Genomic DNA, 19,497 nt, shown 5'->3' on the forward strand with positions numbered 1-19,497 from the left:
TGAGATTTCTGAGTTGATCACACTTTTATATCAGGATTTTAATTGATTGATGTTGAACATCACAAGTTGATTTTAACAAAGCCTGATTTGTTACTTTTGCAGTGTTGAGCTTATAAACTCTAAACTTGAGTTTCTAAATAATACAATATATATATATATTATATGAATTAAATTTATCTAACATGATATTAAAGCTGATGCACATACTTGCTTAAATATATTATTTCTACAACAGGATAGTTGGTATTTTATTTCTTTTCTTTATTTAAAGGTCGAAAATTTGAATCGTGCATCTTGTCCATAGCTCATTCTAAAAAATTTGGTAAGAATATCAGCTATATTTGGTTACAAAATAAAAGAATATGAGATAATATTATTATGTACTAAGTACAAGTGATTATTACAGAAATTGTAACATATTTTATTCTTACAGAATATTAAGTGTTTGGTTAACAAAATAAAAAATTATTACCGGTTGCTGAAGACAGGACCAACGATCCGGTGGCAGCCGGTTGACGGAGGCTGGCCGGATCACCGGTGGATCGGTGGCCGATAGCTGGACGGCAACCGAACCGTCGGCAGGTCGTCGGAGGCCGGCCAGACGGTGGCCAAACCGCCACACACTTTTCAATAAAAAAATATTCCACTATGAGTGGAATATATATATATTTTTTATGCCATAACACCTGTATTATGTCATAATTTTTTTACTTAAAATTAAGTACCCAAACAACCATAATTCTCATAAAATATTAAATTATGACATATTGTATCCGATTATATCATAATTTTGGGCTACCAGACCCTCAATACTTTCTTCTCTTGACTTTAAAATTAAATAAATTTATGCACAAAAAAAAAAGAAAAGAAAAAAAAATCCAAGAAGGAAGTTCTCAATCTCATAATTTGAAACACATAACTTTTCCCACCTACATTGACATACTGTCAACTGCCACAAACTTAGTGCTTGCTGCCATATACAGATAAACACTACCACCATTTTTCATTCTTTGACTACTTGTTTTCCTTCAACAGAAACCAAAAAAATTAAAAAAAAAAAAAATGGAGAAAACAAGAAGTTTGTCATCATAAGAATGATGAAGTATTGATTGTCTTCAAAGGTAAGTCATAAGCTTTCCTTTGCTTTCCTTTGTGAGTCTGTAGTGAGTTTGCAAGATTTCATGATGGATTTCCATCATGCTGTGTTTGTTGGTTTCTTGCTATTCCAACTAACTTAACAGCTTCTAAATTAAGCTCTTCTTCTTCAGAGGGAAACTCTCTTGTGCTCCTCTCTCATGGCTTTGCTTCCTCTGCTTTTGCTCTTCTCCATGGCTTCTCTTGTTTTCACAAACACAGACCCTCAAGATGGTACCTTTTCCTTTCTTTCTTGTCTTTGTTTTTAACTTTATGGAGTTTGAGATTCTTGCTTGAATGATTTTCATGGACTTGCAGATGCAGCACTGAGATCTCTAATGAATGAGTGGGCAAACACACCACCAAGTTGGGGAAGAAGTGATGATCCTTGTGGCACACCATGGGAAGGGATTTCTTGTGAGGACTCTAGAGTTACTGTGGTGTAAGATTTCCTACTTTGATTCAATTGAAACTGCCAAGCAAGTGCCTTGATCTTCTTTGCTTAAGAACTCTTCTGATCTTCAGGAAATTATCGAGTTTGGGCCTCAAAGGTACTCTTAGTGGTGATGTAGGTCAGCTCACAGAACTGAAATCACTGTAAGACTTGTTTTTGTTGTTGTTGTTGTTGTTGTTGTTGTTGTGCTTGCTGTTTGTTGTGGAGTTTGGAGGAGATTAACAATGGAGTTTGCAGGGATTTGTCTTCAAATACTCAACTTGGAGGTCCACTTACACCGAATATCGGAAGTCTAACCAAACTTACAACATTGTATGATTCTTCATGCTTTGTTTCTTGAAATGGATCAATGGGGATTAACGATGATGATTTCGGTTTATGTTGCAGGATCTTGGCTGGTTGCAGTTTCATTGGTAACATTCCTGATGAATTGGGCAATCTAGAACAGCTCTCTTTCTTGTAAGAAACAATTAATTCTTGTGTTCTTAATTTAAGGCATCAGAGATGTAGCAGAAATTCGGAAATTGTTTGTTCTTCACAGGGCTCTGAACTCGAATAAGTTTACGGGAAGGTTGCCTGCATCGTTAGGCCGGCTTGCTAATCTCTACTGGCTTGACATTGCGGAGAATCAGTTGACTGGACCACTTCCCATCTCGAGGAACAAGGCCCCTGGTTTGGACTTGCTTCTCAAGACAAAACACTTGTAAGATTTTCAGGGATGAAGTTTGTTTTGTTTTGTTGATGGATTCACTGATACGAATCTTTTTCGAATAGTCACTTCAATAAAAACCAGTTATCTGGCACCATCCCGGACAATCTTTTCAGCTCAGAGATGTCATTGATACATCTGTAAGTTGTTATTCAAATGATAATAATCAGAAATGGTAGCTTCTTCCTGAACAAATCATCAAACAATTTTATTCTCTTTATGATCAGACTTCTAGATGGAAACAACTTCACCGGAAACATTCCTCAATCGATAGGATACGTGCAATCACTCGAGGTTCTGTGAGTGTCTTAACTCAAAATCAGAAAATTTCTTTTTGATGTATTTGGTTTTATATATGACTGATCAATGATTCTGTCAAATGTCATTGTAATAGCCGTCTTGATAAGAATTCTCTGAAAGGTCCAGTTCCTACCAATCTCAACAACCTTACAAAAGTCAATGAGCTGTAAGTGAAATGTATAGTATCATCGTGTCGGTAAATAGAGTTTGCTGATACTCATGCATTTGTTCATTTGTTTCAGTAATTTAGCGAATAATCAACTGACCGGACCAATGCCCGATCTCACTGGGTTGACTTCTCTCAACTATGTGTGAGAACTCATCTAAGCTATTTCGGCACATCCCTCGACTTTTCAGTTTCTAATCGTCTACATAATGATCCACAGGGATTTGAGTAACAACACATTTGACTCTTCAGAAGCTCCAGCCTGGTTCACAAAATTACCATCACTTACTGCTTTGTGAGTTTTCCGACTAACAGTTTCGAATTATGCATTGTTTATCGGATGCTGTTCAAGCAGACTAACTTATTCCTGATCATCAGAGTGATCGAACATGGAGGACTTCAAGGACAAGTTCCGCAGAAACTTTTCAGCATTCCACAACTGCAAGATGTGTGAGTATTCACTTCACAGTAGAAGAAAACTGGCTTTAAAGAATGAAAAAAAAAATTATCTTCTTGTTCCAATCTGCAGGCTTTTAGATAACAATAAATTCAACGGTACACTTGACATGGGTGACAGTATAAGTCAGCAACTACAAACTGTGAATTTTCAGAATAATCTCCTCACGTCGGTCACGCTGACTTCGAACTACAACAGCACTTTAATGTGAGAAAACAATTCCTTGTACCATTCAAACACCACAACTTAAGTTCATCAATGCTCTCAATTACTTGGTTTCTGCAGACTTGTTGGAAATCCTGTGTGTGATGCTCGGCTCGCAAATTCTATCTATTGTCGTCTGCAGCCAATGCAGTTATCGGCACAGTATTCCACCAGTCTCACACAATGTGGGCCCAAATCATGTCCTCCCAATCAGAGTCTCAGCCCTCTGAGTTGCAGTTGTGCCTATCCTTATGAAGGAGTGATGGTTTTCAGAGCACCATTCTTTCGAGACGTGACGAATAGTACATTGTTCGAATCGTTAGAGATGAGTCTATGGACCAAGCTCAATCTTCCTCCTGGTTCAGTGTTCCTTCAAAATCCATTCATCAACAGTGACAATTATATGCAGTTGCAGCTGAAACTCTTTCCGTCTGAAGACATATACTTCAACCGGTCAGAGATTCTGAGGATCGGGTTTGATTTAAGCAACCAAACATACAAGCCACCGAAAATGTTTGGACCGTATTATTTCATTGGAACTCCATATCCTTTTCCCGGTAGATATACATTATTTTCTTGACAAAAAACAAGTCATATATGAGTTTCTTTCAACAGGAGACTTATTGAAACATTATCATTGCAGCTGATCATGTAAAATCCTCGACAAGTACAGCTCTAATTATTGGCATTGCAGTTGGCTCTGCTGTGCTGGTAATCGGACTCATGGCTGTTGGAATCTATGCTTTCAAGCAAAAGAAACGCGCCCAAAGAGCAATAGAACTAAGCAAACCTTTCGGTAATGTTTCCATTAATCAATACATAGCTTAAAAGTGCAAACAAAGACTTCAAACTTCTAACCATGTTCTTCTTTATGTTTTTAGCATCTTGGGCTCCAAGGGGTTCAGACAGTGGCGGCGCACCACAACTGAAAGGAGCAAGATGGTTTTCTTATGATGAACTCAAGAAAAGCACAAGCAATTTCTCCGAAATGAATGAGATTGGATCTGGAGGCTATGGAAAGGTAAGACATTATCAGTAAGTAAGCTGACATTTATCCTATAAACAACACTCCGAATCTATCATTGTCTTCAGGTCTACAGAGGAATGCTTTCCAATGGACAACTAGCGGCCATCAAAAGAGCACAGAGAGGATCAATGCAGGGTGGCCTTGAGTTCAAGACTGAGATCGAATTACTTTCCCGAGTTCATCACAAAAACTTAGTCAGTTTAATCGGATTTTGCTTTGAACAAGGCGAACAAATGCTGGTGTATGAATTCATCCCCAATGGAACACTAAGAGAGAGCTTGTCTGGTTTGTATCGTTTAAAGTCCGATACATTTGCATGTTCATGTCTTCCACATAGACAAAGTTTGTATCAAACTGAATAAACTAATTTGATACTATTGATTGCAGGAAAGAGTGGCATACAACTAGATTGGAAGAGAAGATTAAGGATTGCTCTAGGATCAGCAAGAGGATTAGCTTATCTTCACGAGCTCGCTAATCCACCAATCATTCATAGAGATGTCAAGTCTACTAATATTCTTCTGGATGAAAATTTAACAGCTAAAGTTGCAGATTTTGGTCTTTCAAAGTTAGTATCAGACAGTGAAAAAGGTCATGTTTCTACTCAGGTCAAAGGAACTCTGGTGAGTATTTGCTTCACCAACTTTTTGATATATATAAACCGAACATATTATCTAAACTCGATTCAAAGCAAAAGCTTAAGCTGATAGGATGAGAAACCCATACTTATTCATATTCATATTTGTTAAACAAACCGATATGGGGTTATTAGGTATTCTGAAAAAGTCTAATGAATATTAGGATCACTAGCTTTTCTATACATTGTTAAAATATCAAATTCTAAGGCATTGATCAGATGCAAATCAAACATATTATATGAGCTTGATTCAACTAAAAAATTTAAGTTGATAAAATTAAGAACTCGAACTATATATTCATAATATTCCTACGGTTTCAGGGGTACTTGGATCCGGAATACTACATGTCACAGCAACTGACAGAGAAGAGCGATGTCTATAGTTTCGGAGTGGTAATGCTAGAAATGATTACCGCGAGACCACCAATAGAGAGAGGCAAGTACATTGTACGCGAAGTGAAGACCGCATTGGATAAACGAGACGAGGAATTCCTCGGTCTTAAAGACATGATCGATCCAACAATACGGAACACAACACCCCTCATTGGTTTCGGGAAGTATGTGGAGTTGGCCTTAAACTGTGTAGAAGAATTAGCAGCAGACCGTCCAACAATGAATGAAATTGTGAAAGAAATCGAATTAATTCTGCATACTGATGGACTGAACACTACTTCAACATCGGCATCTTCATCGGCAACCGACTTTAACTCGAAGGGAAATCCTCGGCATCCTTATATTGATCCACTGCCAAAAAAGGAAGTTAGCAGTGATGCATTTGATTACAGTGGTGGATACACTTTATCTACAAAAGTCGAACCGAAGTAGGTGTAGAATTTTTTCTGTCTGACTTTTTTGTTTGCAATATATATATATATATATATAGATTGAAGGTTCATGAGAAAACTGAAGTGATCCTTGTAATGTCTGTAATTCATAAGATGAATAGCTTCTTCTGCTTTTGTTCTTGAATAATTAAAAAATAGGCATTGTTAGTGTATGTAATTTAGTTAGCAGGGAAGAATACTGTCTGGATGTTGTGCTATGTGAATGTCATGCATATCATATATGCATTAAAATAACAGGGATACACTTTTTTTCGCCCTTTTTATGTATTTGGTTTTGGTAACAATTATATGATCATAAAAGGTATTACTATAAGAATTAATAGTTGGATTGAAGGTAAAATTTGCAATGATCACTCAAACTATAATATGAAATATAAAATTTTAATTTTTTATTAGGCTATGATTATAAGCACAAAATCAGAGATAGAGGTGATACACTACTCCTCGCAAGCTACTTGGGTTCGATTCAGAAAAAGCTCGAACTCGACTCGCTTATGTTCAAATCGAGCTCGAGTAGTCAAGCGAGCCGACTTCAAGCATCTTAATACTTGACTCGAGTGCTCGCGAGCTTAATCGAGTACTTGTATTTGTGTGTATATATATTATATATTAGTTTATTATATATATAATTGAATTCGAATTCGAGCTCGAGTCAAGTATAAAAATATCTCTAATTAAACCGAGTTTATTATTAGCGGTTTATCGAGCGAGCTCGATTTATGTATCGAGTCGAGCTCAAGTTACAGAAACAAAACTTGATCGAGTTGAGCTCGAGTTCAGAAACAAAACTTGATTGAGTTCGAGTCGAATATCGAGCAACAAGTTTTCAATTGAGCTCAAGCTCGAGTAGCTTGTTGCTCGGCTTGAACTCGATCGATCACACCCCTAAACAGTGACAAACCAACAATTTACGTATCAATTTGTATGATAAAAGTATTGACATTTCATCCCTTTTTTTCCCATTGTTAAAGACCTTTTTTTAGATCAAGAAAGCATCATCTCCAAAGTAACCCAAACAACAACAACAACAACAATTGAGACTAACCTAAACAAAGAGAAATATATATATATATATATATACATATACATGGCAAAGCAAATTCTTTTTTTCAGAAGAAAAAATTGGCTCCAAATGTTACTACAAAATGTTGCTCCACTCATAAATGGTAAGAATAAAGAGTGAAAAAACAATAACCACATCAAAGATTCTTCTTTGACATTGTCTGTGGTGAGTAATCTGATAGCATCCACTGTTTAATGTTGGTATACAATGTCAACATTACAAACTGAGAAAAGCAAAGAAACATCATCAAGGCCTCAAAAAGAAAAGGATACTTCTCTGGAGGTTTCATGATCAAGTAAATCAAATGAAGGACAAATGATGACAACAACAACAAGGCCATTAGTGTCTTCATTGGGAGAGAAAGTTTGTATCCTTTTGTCGCATTTCTTCTATCGGGTGAGCAATAAATCAAGTAAAAGAGAGCAAGAGTAGCTATGTACTGTAAGATCAACTTATCTCGGCAAAGTAGAGGATACATTGAAAGCAAGGCATAGTACATCAACCACCCGAAAAACAAAGGCTCTTGTTGTGCAAGAAGGCTTGCAGGTAAAAGCGGCAGCAAAATCGATTTCTCGTGTACTGTCATTGTTACCAAATGTAAAACAATATCAAGTTTTAAAAGACTTCTATGAATGCGCTATTGAAATAAGAGAGCAAGAACATACCTTGGTAAGAGAAGAGGTAAAATGAAAATGAGCTGTTCAGCATAGCATAAAGGAATCCACGATCACTTGGAGACTTGATTTGATGAATTAATGAGGGAATAAAGGATGAAACAGTGAGCATGAAACTAAGAATCTTTAATGGTTGTATTGCAAAGAGCCTCTTCCACTTTATAATCACTGAAGTGCTGCACCAAAAGTTGGCAACGTAATCCTCATATATTCCCCTCTCAAACGGAGCCAATCGAGCAAGTACCTGTCATGTTGGTTATGCATCATGATTCAGATTTCACAACCAACACAAATGTACAAAAAAAAAAAAAAGCAAAAATCAGGAAACAGAGGATTAAAATAATAAACAATCAGTTCTCAGTTCAATGTCTAGCTAAACGCTGCAGAAATACATCATTGCTGAATCACAAGTTCAATATGATATAATATTCAGGTCATGTGCTGCATCTTCTCTTTAGGTCATAAATTCACATCATAGCCACTGATCAAAACAAGTGGCGGGCAAAATCCATAAATATATGCCATATCATATGAGAAAACAAAAGCACATCATACCGCCAGTATTGCTTCCAATGAATAAAGATAAGGCCACCAGACCAGTGCAAATGTAGCAAGGACTACAAAGCCAAGTTTCATAACTTCAAGAATGGGATTCCGGCACCTTAAGCATTTTCCAAGAAGATAACTGAAAAATGCCGGTGCAAAATACATACTCATCTGCAAAACAAAAGCATAAGGTGTCAAAAGAAATATAATCCTACATTAGCATGCCCTTTCTCTCATGTTAGCACATGAAATACATCTATTGGATTTTAACCCACCTACCGAAGACAATCATCAATGTCTTAATTTATTCCGCTTTTCAGAACTTATTTACCATTTTTCACAGAGAACAGGATTGTTTGATTCCCAAATAAATACAATTAATATACCAAACACAAATACAAATAAAGAAAAAAATTGAAACTTTTTAAAAACAATTTAACAATTACTCTACACTACAGGTCTTTGTTCATTTTGCTGCCTCAACAAAACAACCTCATCCGTTTTAATCCTTTTTAACATCACCTTGATTGACTCCATTCAACAGACATTGTGAAGTGTTTGTTTATGCAGATGTAGTGTACCGAGAGTGCAATGAGAGATGAAAACTAACAGCTACAACTAGATGAGACACTAATAGTAGCAGTAAAAAAAAATTACAAGCATAATCAAGCAGCATTGTCATATTTAAAGTTGCAAATAAACAAGAAAGTAAAAAAGAGAGAACCTGTTTATGATTAATAGCAAGGGTAAACATTATAGCACCAATAACATCCTTGTCCGAGATCACCGCCGCCACAGCTCCAAGCGTCAATCCAAGACTAATACAATTATACTAACCAACAAGAAAAACACAGAAATCAATATAAAAAACTCAATCAAAACCAAGAAAAAAAAGAAAACCAGCACCTGAAAATGGCCATGATCGATCAAAATCAATGCAGGATTCAACAAAATCATTGAAAGCAACCACCACGCAGATCCATCTTCCTGATTTCGCCTCCGGTTGTGCACAAGCACAAACCAAATCGCCGCAGGGAAAAACACCATCAAATCCGATAAAATCACCGTCCACCGCATCATCCGCTTCCTAAAATGCGCATCAAATCAGCGCCAGAAGTAGAGAATTAAAGAAAAGAGATGGAGATTAGGGTTTCTACGAAGTAGGGGACTCAAAGCCACGTGAAGAGAGGAGGGCGAGGGAGCTGGGGAGGGAGGAGTTGATGATGAGGCCATGAGCAAAGCTCTGGTAGGCGGAGAGCGGGGGGTAGTCGAGGCCCCAGTAGGAGAGATCGTTGGAGCTGGTGTTGCGGTACCACTCCGACGTCGGAGTATGCAGAGTGATCTCCATCCAATGCCGCTGAGCCTCGTAGTCGCCATACTTCGGAGGGGAAGCCTCGCCGGAGTGAGGGCCGATGGAGACGAGGACGCGGATCAGAAGGGCGAAAAGTGATATCACGGCGATCGTCGCCGGCGACATGGTGGCTTCCGCGAAGCTCTTCCTCTTCGTCTTCGCCATTGGCGTCCCTTCGAGCTCAGTGAGTTCCGATCTAAGGGAATATATATATATATATACACAGTTCTTGAAGATTGGGTTTTTTTTGGGGGAAAATGAACCTAAAACCCTAATTTTTTTTTTAAAAAAAAATTGAGATTCAATTTTTGACCCAATTGGTTCATAGAGAGAATTATTTAGATGAAAAAAAATTATTTACATTCAATAAAATAAAATTAACAGAGAATTTAAAAAAAAACTTATGATTTCTAAACTTTGTAGAGCAAAGACAAAGTTTTGTTTTATTCATTTTAAACTATGTTTTTTCTTGAAAAAAAAAAATAAAGGTTAATAAACTGTTAACAATATTAACTCATATGAATAAAATAATTATTTTATTTAAAAATTATTGACTATTTTACCTTTGTGAATTAACATCTTTAACAGGTCACATAGTTTAAATATGAAAAAATAAATTAAGTATTTTTTAAAAAAATGTTTTTTCTTTTTGCTGTTTTATCTTAGGTTAAAAAATAATAGTTTTATCCTATTATATAATATTTAATATTTAACGTACGTATTAAAAAATATATTGAAAAAGTGTAAAAAAAAAAGTTTCTTTTTTTTAAATCGTTTTACCTAGTTATTATTCGAGATAATTTAAATCAGTTTTCATTTTAATCATTTCTCACTATTCCAACATAGGGATGGCAATGGGGCGGGGGCGAGGCATACCTCTACCATTCCCGCCCCGCATGGTAATAAGCGGGGCACCGGCGGGGGCGGGACACCGGCGGAGCACTATTCCCATCCCATTTTTTGTTTTTCGTTAATCTCCCGCCTTACTTATAGTTATAAATAAGTATTTAAAATTCTTAAAAACATTTATAAAATAGATTTATTTTATAAAATATATATTTTTAAAGACAACTCATAAGAAATTTATTGAAAATTTTAAAAAAAAATTCATTTACCCTATACATTATATAATATTTATAATAAATTAAATTATTATCGGGGCGGGGCAAACAAATACCAAACCCGCCCCGCTCAATCAGGGCGGATCGGAGCGGGAACTTCGGGACGGTTTGGGTTTTGCCAACATGCCTTAATTCATTCCAACTTATATTAATAAGTAATAGTAACTATAATAATAAATTTATTTATTTAATTTTGCACAAGAATTACTGTTATTTGATTCAAGTTGTAACACAAATAAACACCACCAATAAAAATACATAATTCCAATTTTCTTATTTCAAAATTTAAAAATATATGAAAAAGCCAAAATCCATCTACATTTTATTTAAAGGACACAAAAATAATAATAATAAAAAACTCCGAGCAGGCAACTCAATACATGATTTCATACATTTTTAGAACTGTTGATATGCATTATAACAACAGTAAGGAATGCATAGCATGCATAAACCAGGCAAACTTCTTAATTGAACTATCAACCTTATGATAACAAGAACTGAAAAAGGAGAAAAGAAGCAATTCGAAAGAGGTAATGAACTGTTCTTCATTGATCAGAGATGAAGGGAATTCAGTTCATATGTCTTTAAATGCCGCAAAGAGATCGCCGTGGATGTAATCATTGTCAACAAGACTCACAAGGAAGTAACTTCTTTGAACCTGTTAATGACAAGAACAAAAATGAGTTTTTAAACACGACACGATTCGAGAGTTTTTTTTTTATGAGAGATTAGTTACCTGCTCTAATAATCCCCTGGCGGAATCGCCTTCGGGGAACAAGCAGCCCCATACGCATGTCCAGATCTCGAAAGCTTCATCCTTCCAAACAATGAAACTGTCAAGATCGACAATGGTTGGTTGGATGATCTCTTTGCCGGGGAAAACACCCCATGTTACAGCATTCACTGTATTTGGGCCGACATTAGATACGCATTGCCCTTCTTTGTTCACGGCAATATATGTAACAGAGGGTAATGCCTTGCACTTCTCGACCAGAAGATCTAATTTGTCCTTTGAACAGAAAAATTCAAGGTATGCCTTTTGGTAGACATAGCCGCCCGGGCCACCCCATCCTGCCGAATAAGATATGAATGTAATGCTTATAGAAGGAAACGGAAAATTAACGACTTTGAACGTGTACAGAACTTTTTGCTCACCAACAGTTAGGGAGTCAGACTTCTCCCCATTTACAGCAGGTTGGCTGTTGATGGTAATAAAACCCTTCAAGTTAATCTGGCCTAGCTGCTCATTTATGATCTTTGTCTCTGGCTGAAGACTATCCAATTCGGACCAGGGGCTGCTTTTCAGTTTTCCCAAACAGTAGTTCATGAATTTCTAGTGCATATGTTGCAGAAGAAAAGAGCTATGAGAATGATGAACAACAGGTGTTTCAAAGCATTGCACTGATCAAGCACAAAGAAGTTGAACCGCACCTCATAAATATCTTCAATACATTTCAATGGGGTGGCCCATTCTTCTTGAAGTTTCTTGTCACGTGAACGTGGCCTCATGAACTGAAAATTCCATTGAAAGCATAAATGAGTGTAGCACTAAGTTATAGAATGAATTTTCATGGTTGTTGGCTGCTAATAGAATATATATATATATATATATATATATTCTTAACAATTCACGTTTGCATAATATTCTTATTCCTCTTTCTTTGAAATTCTCCATCAAGAAAAAAAAAAAACCTAACTTTACTGAAGGTGTCTTCACTACTCGCACTCACAAAGTCAATGTGTTAAAACTGAATTATTGGCGTTAATATGACTATGTAGATATCAGAGTTGTAAATTTTAAATAATTCAAATCTAACATTGCACCTGGTAGTCAGTGAGTGCTCCATATGATGGGTTTTTGGAATCACCCCAACGCCCATGCGGGTATTGCTCCCAACCATGAGTTCTAGAAATGTAGCTCTTCGGACGATTAGCCCTGCAATTGTCACAAAAAGAAATTAGAAATGACTATGTTTTACTCAGTTTCGATCTGGATAGAATTCAAAGCTTACAAGTACAGTTATAAAGAAACACAGAATACCAGAAAATAGGTCGAACATCTTCTTTGGCACGAAAAACGTTTGTTGGGCGCCTCCATGGCAAGGACCTTGAAATCTTGGACTCTTCAATTAATCCAAGATTCTGGAAGCGCAAATTTATTAGCAACATAAAAAGTTGAGGAGCAGAACAACTGTCAAGTTTCAAACATTACCATTAAGATAGCCAGTGCAGACTTCTCCATGTTTAATGTGTAAAGATGCAAAGTTTTTATCCCATGAGCTAAAATTTTCTTGCACATTTCAGTCCCAAGGTGAATTCCATATGCTTTGACAGCGTCCTCATTGTCCTTAATTGGTTCCAGAGCAGCTTTTATATCAGCAGGAACCTGCAATATGACATAACATTATTAACAACCTATGTTGTTTTTAGAAGATTAGATGACCCATGCACCGGAGAAAAGTAGATGACATTGTATCTCTGTCACAAAGACAGCATAATCCCTAGCAAGTTTAACACAGATTTCTGTGATATCTCGTGTGTGTGTGTGTGTGTGTGTGTGGAGATGGAAACAGTTAAATGCAATTTTTTAGCTGTGCATTGAACTTAGCTTGCTGATCCCTCAAATGGAAACTTCTGTTTACTAGAATGATGGTGATAGTAGCATTATGGGCATTGATAACATAAAATAATTCCATCAAGAAATAAACTCTACCATGCAAATGGATTTCCAGAAAAAGAAAAGAATTTACCCTGGTTTTGCAAAACCCAGTCATGCGGAGGAAACCTTTGTAATTATTAATTGGCATTATGCCCGGAACAATAGGACAAGTTATTCCAATTTGCCGACAATCATTCACAAACTTGAGAAAAATATCAGTATCATAGAAAAGCTGAGTGACAATAAGATCTGCACCAGCATCAACCTGCAAGGAGAGAACACATGTAAATGAACAGTTACATATTACACTGCATAATACCAAATTAAGCTAGCCAAGGTTAATTTCGAGATCAATAAATAATAGATCTATGGTAAAACAAGCATTCGGAACCTTTCTCTTCAAATATGCGAGATCGTTGGCATACGCTTCCTGACTAGCAAATCCGTCACTCTGTATCATGTCAGGATGTGCCTCTGTTACACAAGAAAGAAAAGACAACCATGCAATCTCAGACACAATTTATTTACTAAAGGTATCAAATAAGTGGCATCTTGTAGCAATTCATGCTCACCTGGATAACCAGCAACAGTTATCCCAAAGTAATCTCCATATGTTTGGCGAATATGCTTCACCTGGAATTATTCAACAAACATACTAACATAAAGTCAACTGTCACTAAAAAGTACCAAGATACATGAATAAAAGAATATATCCATCCTTAAAGTGCATTAAAAAAACATAGAAGCAGCACTAAAAGGTTTAAATTCTAATATAACAAAACAAGCATCTGGAAACAACATAAGATGCATGAGGTAACATCTTGGTAGATCTAAGATTTATGAATAAAAGAATATACCCATCCTTACAATACATTAAAAAAAAACATAGAAGCAGCACTAAAAAGTTTAAAAGAACAAAACAAGCATCTGGAAACAACTAAGGAAGCACCTATTGTGCATCAGAACGTAGCAAGACTACTACTTTCACTGCCCACAACACATAAAGACAACAAAATTGCACACCTTGCATGGTAAAAAGCTAAGATCCCTGAAAAAAAAAAATGGACTAAAACCAATTCCAACAAGCAAGCAAAAGCCTTACCAAATCAAGGGCACAAGCAAAGCCTCCCTCAACCTGCACAAACTTATCCTGTCCATGAGGCGGATCCCCTCTGAGTGCCAGCACGTTCTGGATCCCATTAGACTTGATGGTACCCAAAGCATAGTCGATCTTCTCCACCGGCATGTTAGTGCAAGTTAAATGCATCATAGTCTCCACACAGATCTACCAAAAACCACACATTTCAACTCAGATCAACAACAAAACCCCCAGATCTGAGACTAGGACTGCATACCGTGTTCTGCATCTTGTTGGCGATATCAAGAGTGAGGTCGGCGGTGCTTCCGCCAGCGCCCCAAGTGATATCACAAAAGGAGGGGTTATGGGCCACCATTCGGTCCATTCTCTCGAACAAATTCTCCACACCCTCCTCCGTTTTGGGGGGGAAGAACTCGAAGGAGAAGACAACGCGGCCATCACCCTCACCAGCGCCTCGTATCTTCTCGATGACCTTCATGGAGCTCTCCAATGGCGGTCCTCTTCTCCAAAAGACGAGTTTTTTAGCTGAAGAACAGAGAGATCTTATAGAACAGGTGAGAGTCCCAGATTTGTGGAACTTTTCAACTACACCCCTGGAATAATTTTTTATAGTAAAATTATATTTGTACCCTCCCTATTATTTTTAATTATTTTCCTTTATTTTAGTTTCATTGTGAATTGGGAATTTTGAGAATGTGAAATTTGTTGGGGGCTTTTTTGCAAAAGATCACTAAGTGGAAGTTAGATCTGGGTGGTGGGTCAAGTGGTTGGGTTTCTTTTCTGGGTGTCACTCTCTCACACCAACCCTTTTGTTCACCTACAACCAAAACTACTACTTATCAAATATTTGGTATTTTTTTTCTTTCTTGATGATGTTACATGGTTGAATGTTTTTTTTTTTACTATTTTTATTATTTTAATATTTTTTATTTTTATATATATGTTTATTTATAGATATATAATTTTTAATTTTTTTTTCTTAATAGACAATTCCTAAATAGACAATGAAGTATGCCACTGACTGAAATAAATTAAGCTTATTTTTTAAATAATTTATAGGGTTAAAAAAAATAAATTCTATATATATATAATTCTTAAAATTATTTTTGAGAATAAAGTGAAAATTAGTGATGATTTTTAAAATTCACAATCCTTACAATAAGAAATTTGTATTTCATTAACTTCTCATTGAGTGGTAATTCTTCAATTTTTTTAATTTAATAATTTTTATATAAAATTTTTACATGATTTTTTATAATTAAAGTTTAAATTACAAAAAATGAATTCCTATTTTAAAGTATATTATATAGATAATTACATATATATATATATATATTTGTAAGTAATCAAGATATTTGAAAAAAAGAATTAAAGCTTATGAGTTATTGGAGTGCATATGCACTTATGAAAAATTAAAAATAAAATCACATGCACAACTTCGGGAAATTACAAGAATATATAAAATAGTTAAATAATTAATAATCATACATACATTATAGATAGATTATAGATACATACATACATAGATATATAAAATTCACTCGTATAAAATGTGAGACTACTATTCATGCATTATCCAAAATTATTTAATAAATTTTAAAGAAAAAAAAATCAAAATTACATGAAGACAGAGTCTTAGAAACCACAGTACTCAAAATTAAAATTGGAATTAACATTGAGAAGATAAAATTTTTAAAATGAAAAAAAAAATGACTTCAAGAACATAAAAACAGGACTATATATCAAAAGGAATGCAATAATTAAGAAATTATGTGTAAAATATGTGATGTCTCTAGGTTAAATTTAGCATGAGATGTTTTTATAACAAATACAATAATCAAGTCCAATTTATTTATGAGACTAACAACTAGTTCTCATTGTTGTTTTTAATAAAATTTTTATTTTATTGTATTTTATCTTTGATGAAACATAGATTAGTCAAATATCAGATATCAGGTGTATGTAAAAATACAGACCTAATATTTCAATACTTATGTGCTCTCATTTTATATCAATTGATACTTGAATCTATCTTTTCGGTAAAATACAAATATCCTACATAAATCTCATGCTAATAGACCTTTTCGTTGTTATAATTTTTTTATTAAATAAAAAAAAAGGAAAGGAATGAAAACGTTGACCTATTTGTTTACCAAAAAACACCCACTATTTTCAGTCAACCATAACTAAAAAACCGGTCACAATTGTCCGAAGCCACGGACAAAAGCATAGCTATAAATTAAGGCCATGCATGGCCACCTTTCACGGATTTCAAGTGAATAAGATCCCTTCTAAACTACTTCATATACCTCACCTTCTTTTTTTCCTCTTTCCCTCCAATGGCCTCCACCTAAATAACCCTAATATGTTTTCCCTCTAACCATACCATTTGCAAAAATAAATAAATAAATAAATAAATAAATAAATAAATAAATAAATTACACCTTAAAAATTAAGATGAAGATTATTATTTTTTATGTAAGGTTGTTTATTATTACCTTATTATATTTTGATATTTGTCTGGTATTCACTGAAGATCCTTATTTATACTTTACTTGGAATGTTAGTTATGGTACTTGTATCTCCACTCAGTGTACCTCAACAAGTCATACTAATCAATGGAGAGTTCCCCGGTCAAAATATCAACTCCACCACTAACAATTAATAATTTAGTATTCAATCTCTTTAATAATTTAGATGAGCCATTTCTTCTTTCTTGATAATTTAGTGGCTTAATTAAATTAAGTTGATAAATTTTTTATGTTATTGTTTAAAATATAAGAATGTGTTGGGGTTACTTGTGCTAAAACAGTGAAAAATTATATGAAAATTACTGTAGCAAATTGCTATAGCACGGTACTGTAATAATTTACTCTATACGGCCTGGATCCCGGTCGTATGACTTAGTGAAAACTCTCGGGGAAAAAATATCAACCCTTATATGGTCGTATGGACTTCGTACATATAACCTAGTTTAACCTTTCGGGATTTTCTATACCGACCTCTATACGGGTCGTATGGACCCCGTATGACTCCAAAACAACTCCGAATGGTTTCTATACGTGCTCAAGACCCTCCTAGGTCAAATGCAGCCCTCAAGGATGCAATTAGAACCCTTCTTTGTGCCCTAGAAACAGGTTACTAACTACAATTTAGCGTGGAAACCCTTACAAATAGAGGGAAAAACCATAGGACTCTTTAGAGCCACTTACAAATGCTTCACTACATCAACAATGAGATACAAGAGGATGTTCTCTCTAGATATAACTAGAGGATTATAACAATGAGGTCACAACAAGTTAAGAGCTCACTTTCAACAACACATACATCATCACTAGGGTGGATCTACACAATAAAGACATCAAGAATAGATTAAGGGAAGATCAAACCCGGTAGGTTAGGAGAGCCACCCACAAGAATTCTCTACCCGAGATTTACGCAAGATCTGGCACCAATTTGTTGTCCTATCGTCTTGCTTACTCAACGTTTTCTTCTTCCTTTTCTTCTTGGCTTCTTACCTTTTTCTTTTTTTTACCCTAATGTTCTTGACCCCCTCTCACTCTCTCACTTGGATTTTAATCCAATGACAAGATTACCATTGTGCCCTCAAGTGCTTCCACTATTGATGTAGGTTTTTTTTTTCTTTTTCTTTTTACATTAAGGGATTGGGCCAAAGCCCCAATCTTATTTCTTATAGCCCAACAGAATGGGATTCAACAAAAAAAGAATTCATGCCGAATGTAGTAAAAAGATCACTGTCGAGTCGAATGTTATTAATGCCACATTCCGAAACTTCATTGAGATCATACTTGAGAATCTGCAAAGGACCATTCAGTTCTACCATTTGGATGGATACTCATTTTTCTCAGGCGGATAAGGTTAAAAGTGTCATTTTATTTATATATTTGTATTTATATTTACCAAATCAATTAATATGATTATTTACTAAATGCGGTTAGTAGGCACTCAATACAAGTGTACTTGAAATCATGGTTGACGATTATGCTTATATTTGATAATGCCAGCATGTGGAATCTCAGATCAAGTCTTTTGGAGAGGCATTATGTAGGATAACAATTATACATTAGTGTTACATCTCCAGAGTGATCTCTTAGAGATGAGTATTATATACGGTAAATGCTCTACGGTGTGATGCCATCAGTGATCGTCCCTTACCATCACCTTATATAGTTTAAAGCGAAAGGCTTTTTGTATTCTATGGCCATTGTTTTTGTCCTTTCACTTGTAATTATGCTTGGTATTGATAGTAGGAAGGAAGGGAAAAGAGTAGAGGATTATGTTGGAGAAAGAGCAAAGGGATAATTTTTTTAAAAAATAAAAAAACAGAAATATATATATATATACTTTTGGTTTATTGGCTTTGTATGACTGCTGTAATTGCTGAAAATTTAATTTCCAATTTTTTTTTTTGTTAGTCCTTCAAATTAGTTAGGTAGTTTTTCTCTTAACTTTCAAGTTATAAAATGAATACTTTATAATCTATTGATAAATAATGTTAAGAATTACCACCTTGCAATAAGATAGGTATTCATCTCCTCAAAACTAGAATCTAATCCGCCGTTTATTCACATTTAATAATATGTATATATATATAAGAGCTAAAATTAATTATAATTTTAAGAAATTCAAATTAATATCATGTCAATTCATGTTGTATTCATCAGATACAAATTGATAGATGTAAACTTTTCCCATGCAATCACAAACAAACTTTAGTGGGGAGGTCATTTTATTTTATATGGCTCATTTTAGAAAAACAATACATTCAAATCTACAATTTCATTTTGTTGAACAATCAGTTTAAAAAATAAAACTAATTAAAATAACATACATAAATTTTGGGAAAATTTACTTTTTAATGTAAAGGCCCACCCGGATCAGACAATAGTAATTTTCTTGATTTTATATTGTAGAAAAAAAAAATTACAATCTTTAGATTTCTAGGCTTTAAAACTGACACTTAAGACTAATTAAGGACAAACAAAAAGTAGAAACTAATTAAAAATCATGGAGTTTATTTATATTATTAT

General features: G+C 35.0%; 3 protein-coding genes across 3 annotated transcripts; 1 reads left to right on the forward strand and 2 right to left on the reverse strand.

Annotated features, from left to right (window-relative positions):
- Positions 1–1,145: 1,145 nt before the first annotated feature.
- LOC120273660 (probable leucine-rich repeat receptor-like protein kinase At5g49770) lies at positions 1,146–6,167 on the forward strand. Its single transcript, XM_039280338.1, has 19 exons — positions 1,146–1,368; positions 1,453–1,576; positions 1,660–1,731; positions 1,826–1,900; positions 1,976–2,047; positions 2,130–2,291; positions 2,363–2,437; positions 2,525–2,596; positions 2,692–2,763; positions 2,840–2,908; positions 2,984–3,058; positions 3,142–3,213; positions 3,293–3,427; positions 3,506–3,981; positions 4,068–4,220; positions 4,306–4,445; positions 4,517–4,736; positions 4,839–5,074; positions 5,410–6,167. The coding sequence occupies exons 1-19, from the start codon at positions 1,296–1,298 to the stop codon at positions 5,911–5,913; spliced, it is 2,877 nt and encodes a 958-aa protein (XP_039136272.1). The 5' UTR covers positions 1,146–1,295; the 3' UTR covers positions 5,914–6,167.
- Positions 6,168–7,068: 901 nt separating this feature from the next.
- On the reverse strand, positions 7,069–9,770 carry LOC120272992 (probable dolichyl pyrophosphate Man9GlcNAc2 alpha-1,3-glucosyltransferase). Its single transcript, XM_039279637.1, has 6 exons — positions 9,374–9,770; positions 9,123–9,303; positions 8,941–9,048; positions 8,226–8,387; positions 7,662–7,914; positions 7,069–7,575 (listed from the first exon to the last, which is right to left on the reverse strand). The coding sequence occupies exons 1-6, from the start codon at positions 9,730–9,732 to the stop codon at positions 7,133–7,135; spliced, it is 1,506 nt and encodes a 501-aa protein (XP_039135571.1). The 5' UTR covers positions 9,733–9,770; the 3' UTR covers positions 7,069–7,132.
- Positions 9,771–10,984: 1,214 nt separating this feature from the next.
- Positions 10,985–14,969, reverse strand: LOC120273821 (probable methylenetetrahydrofolate reductase). The gene is made up of 12 exons (XM_039280532.1): positions 14,703–14,969; positions 14,450–14,632; positions 13,920–13,980; positions 13,739–13,821; positions 13,439–13,612; positions 12,901–13,074; positions 12,730–12,830; positions 12,513–12,624; positions 12,120–12,200; positions 11,844–12,021; positions 11,425–11,759; positions 10,985–11,346 (listed from the first exon to the last, which is right to left on the reverse strand). Exons 1-12 carry the CDS (start codon positions 14,922–14,924, stop codon positions 11,263–11,265), a joined length of 1,788 nt encoding a protein of 595 aa, XP_039136466.1. The 5' UTR covers positions 14,925–14,969; the 3' UTR covers positions 10,985–11,262.
- Between the last annotated feature and the right edge of the window lie 4,528 nt (positions 14,970–19,497).

Source organism: Dioscorea cayenensis, chromosome 12 (genome assembly GCF_009730915.1).
Source record: "Dioscorea cayenensis subsp. rotundata cultivar TDr96_F1 chromosome 12, TDr96_F1_v2_PseudoChromosome.rev07_lg8_w22 25.fasta, whole genome shotgun sequence".
In the NCBI taxonomy this organism is placed as follows: Eukaryota; Viridiplantae; Streptophyta; class Magnoliopsida; order Dioscoreales; family Dioscoreaceae; genus Dioscorea; species Dioscorea cayenensis.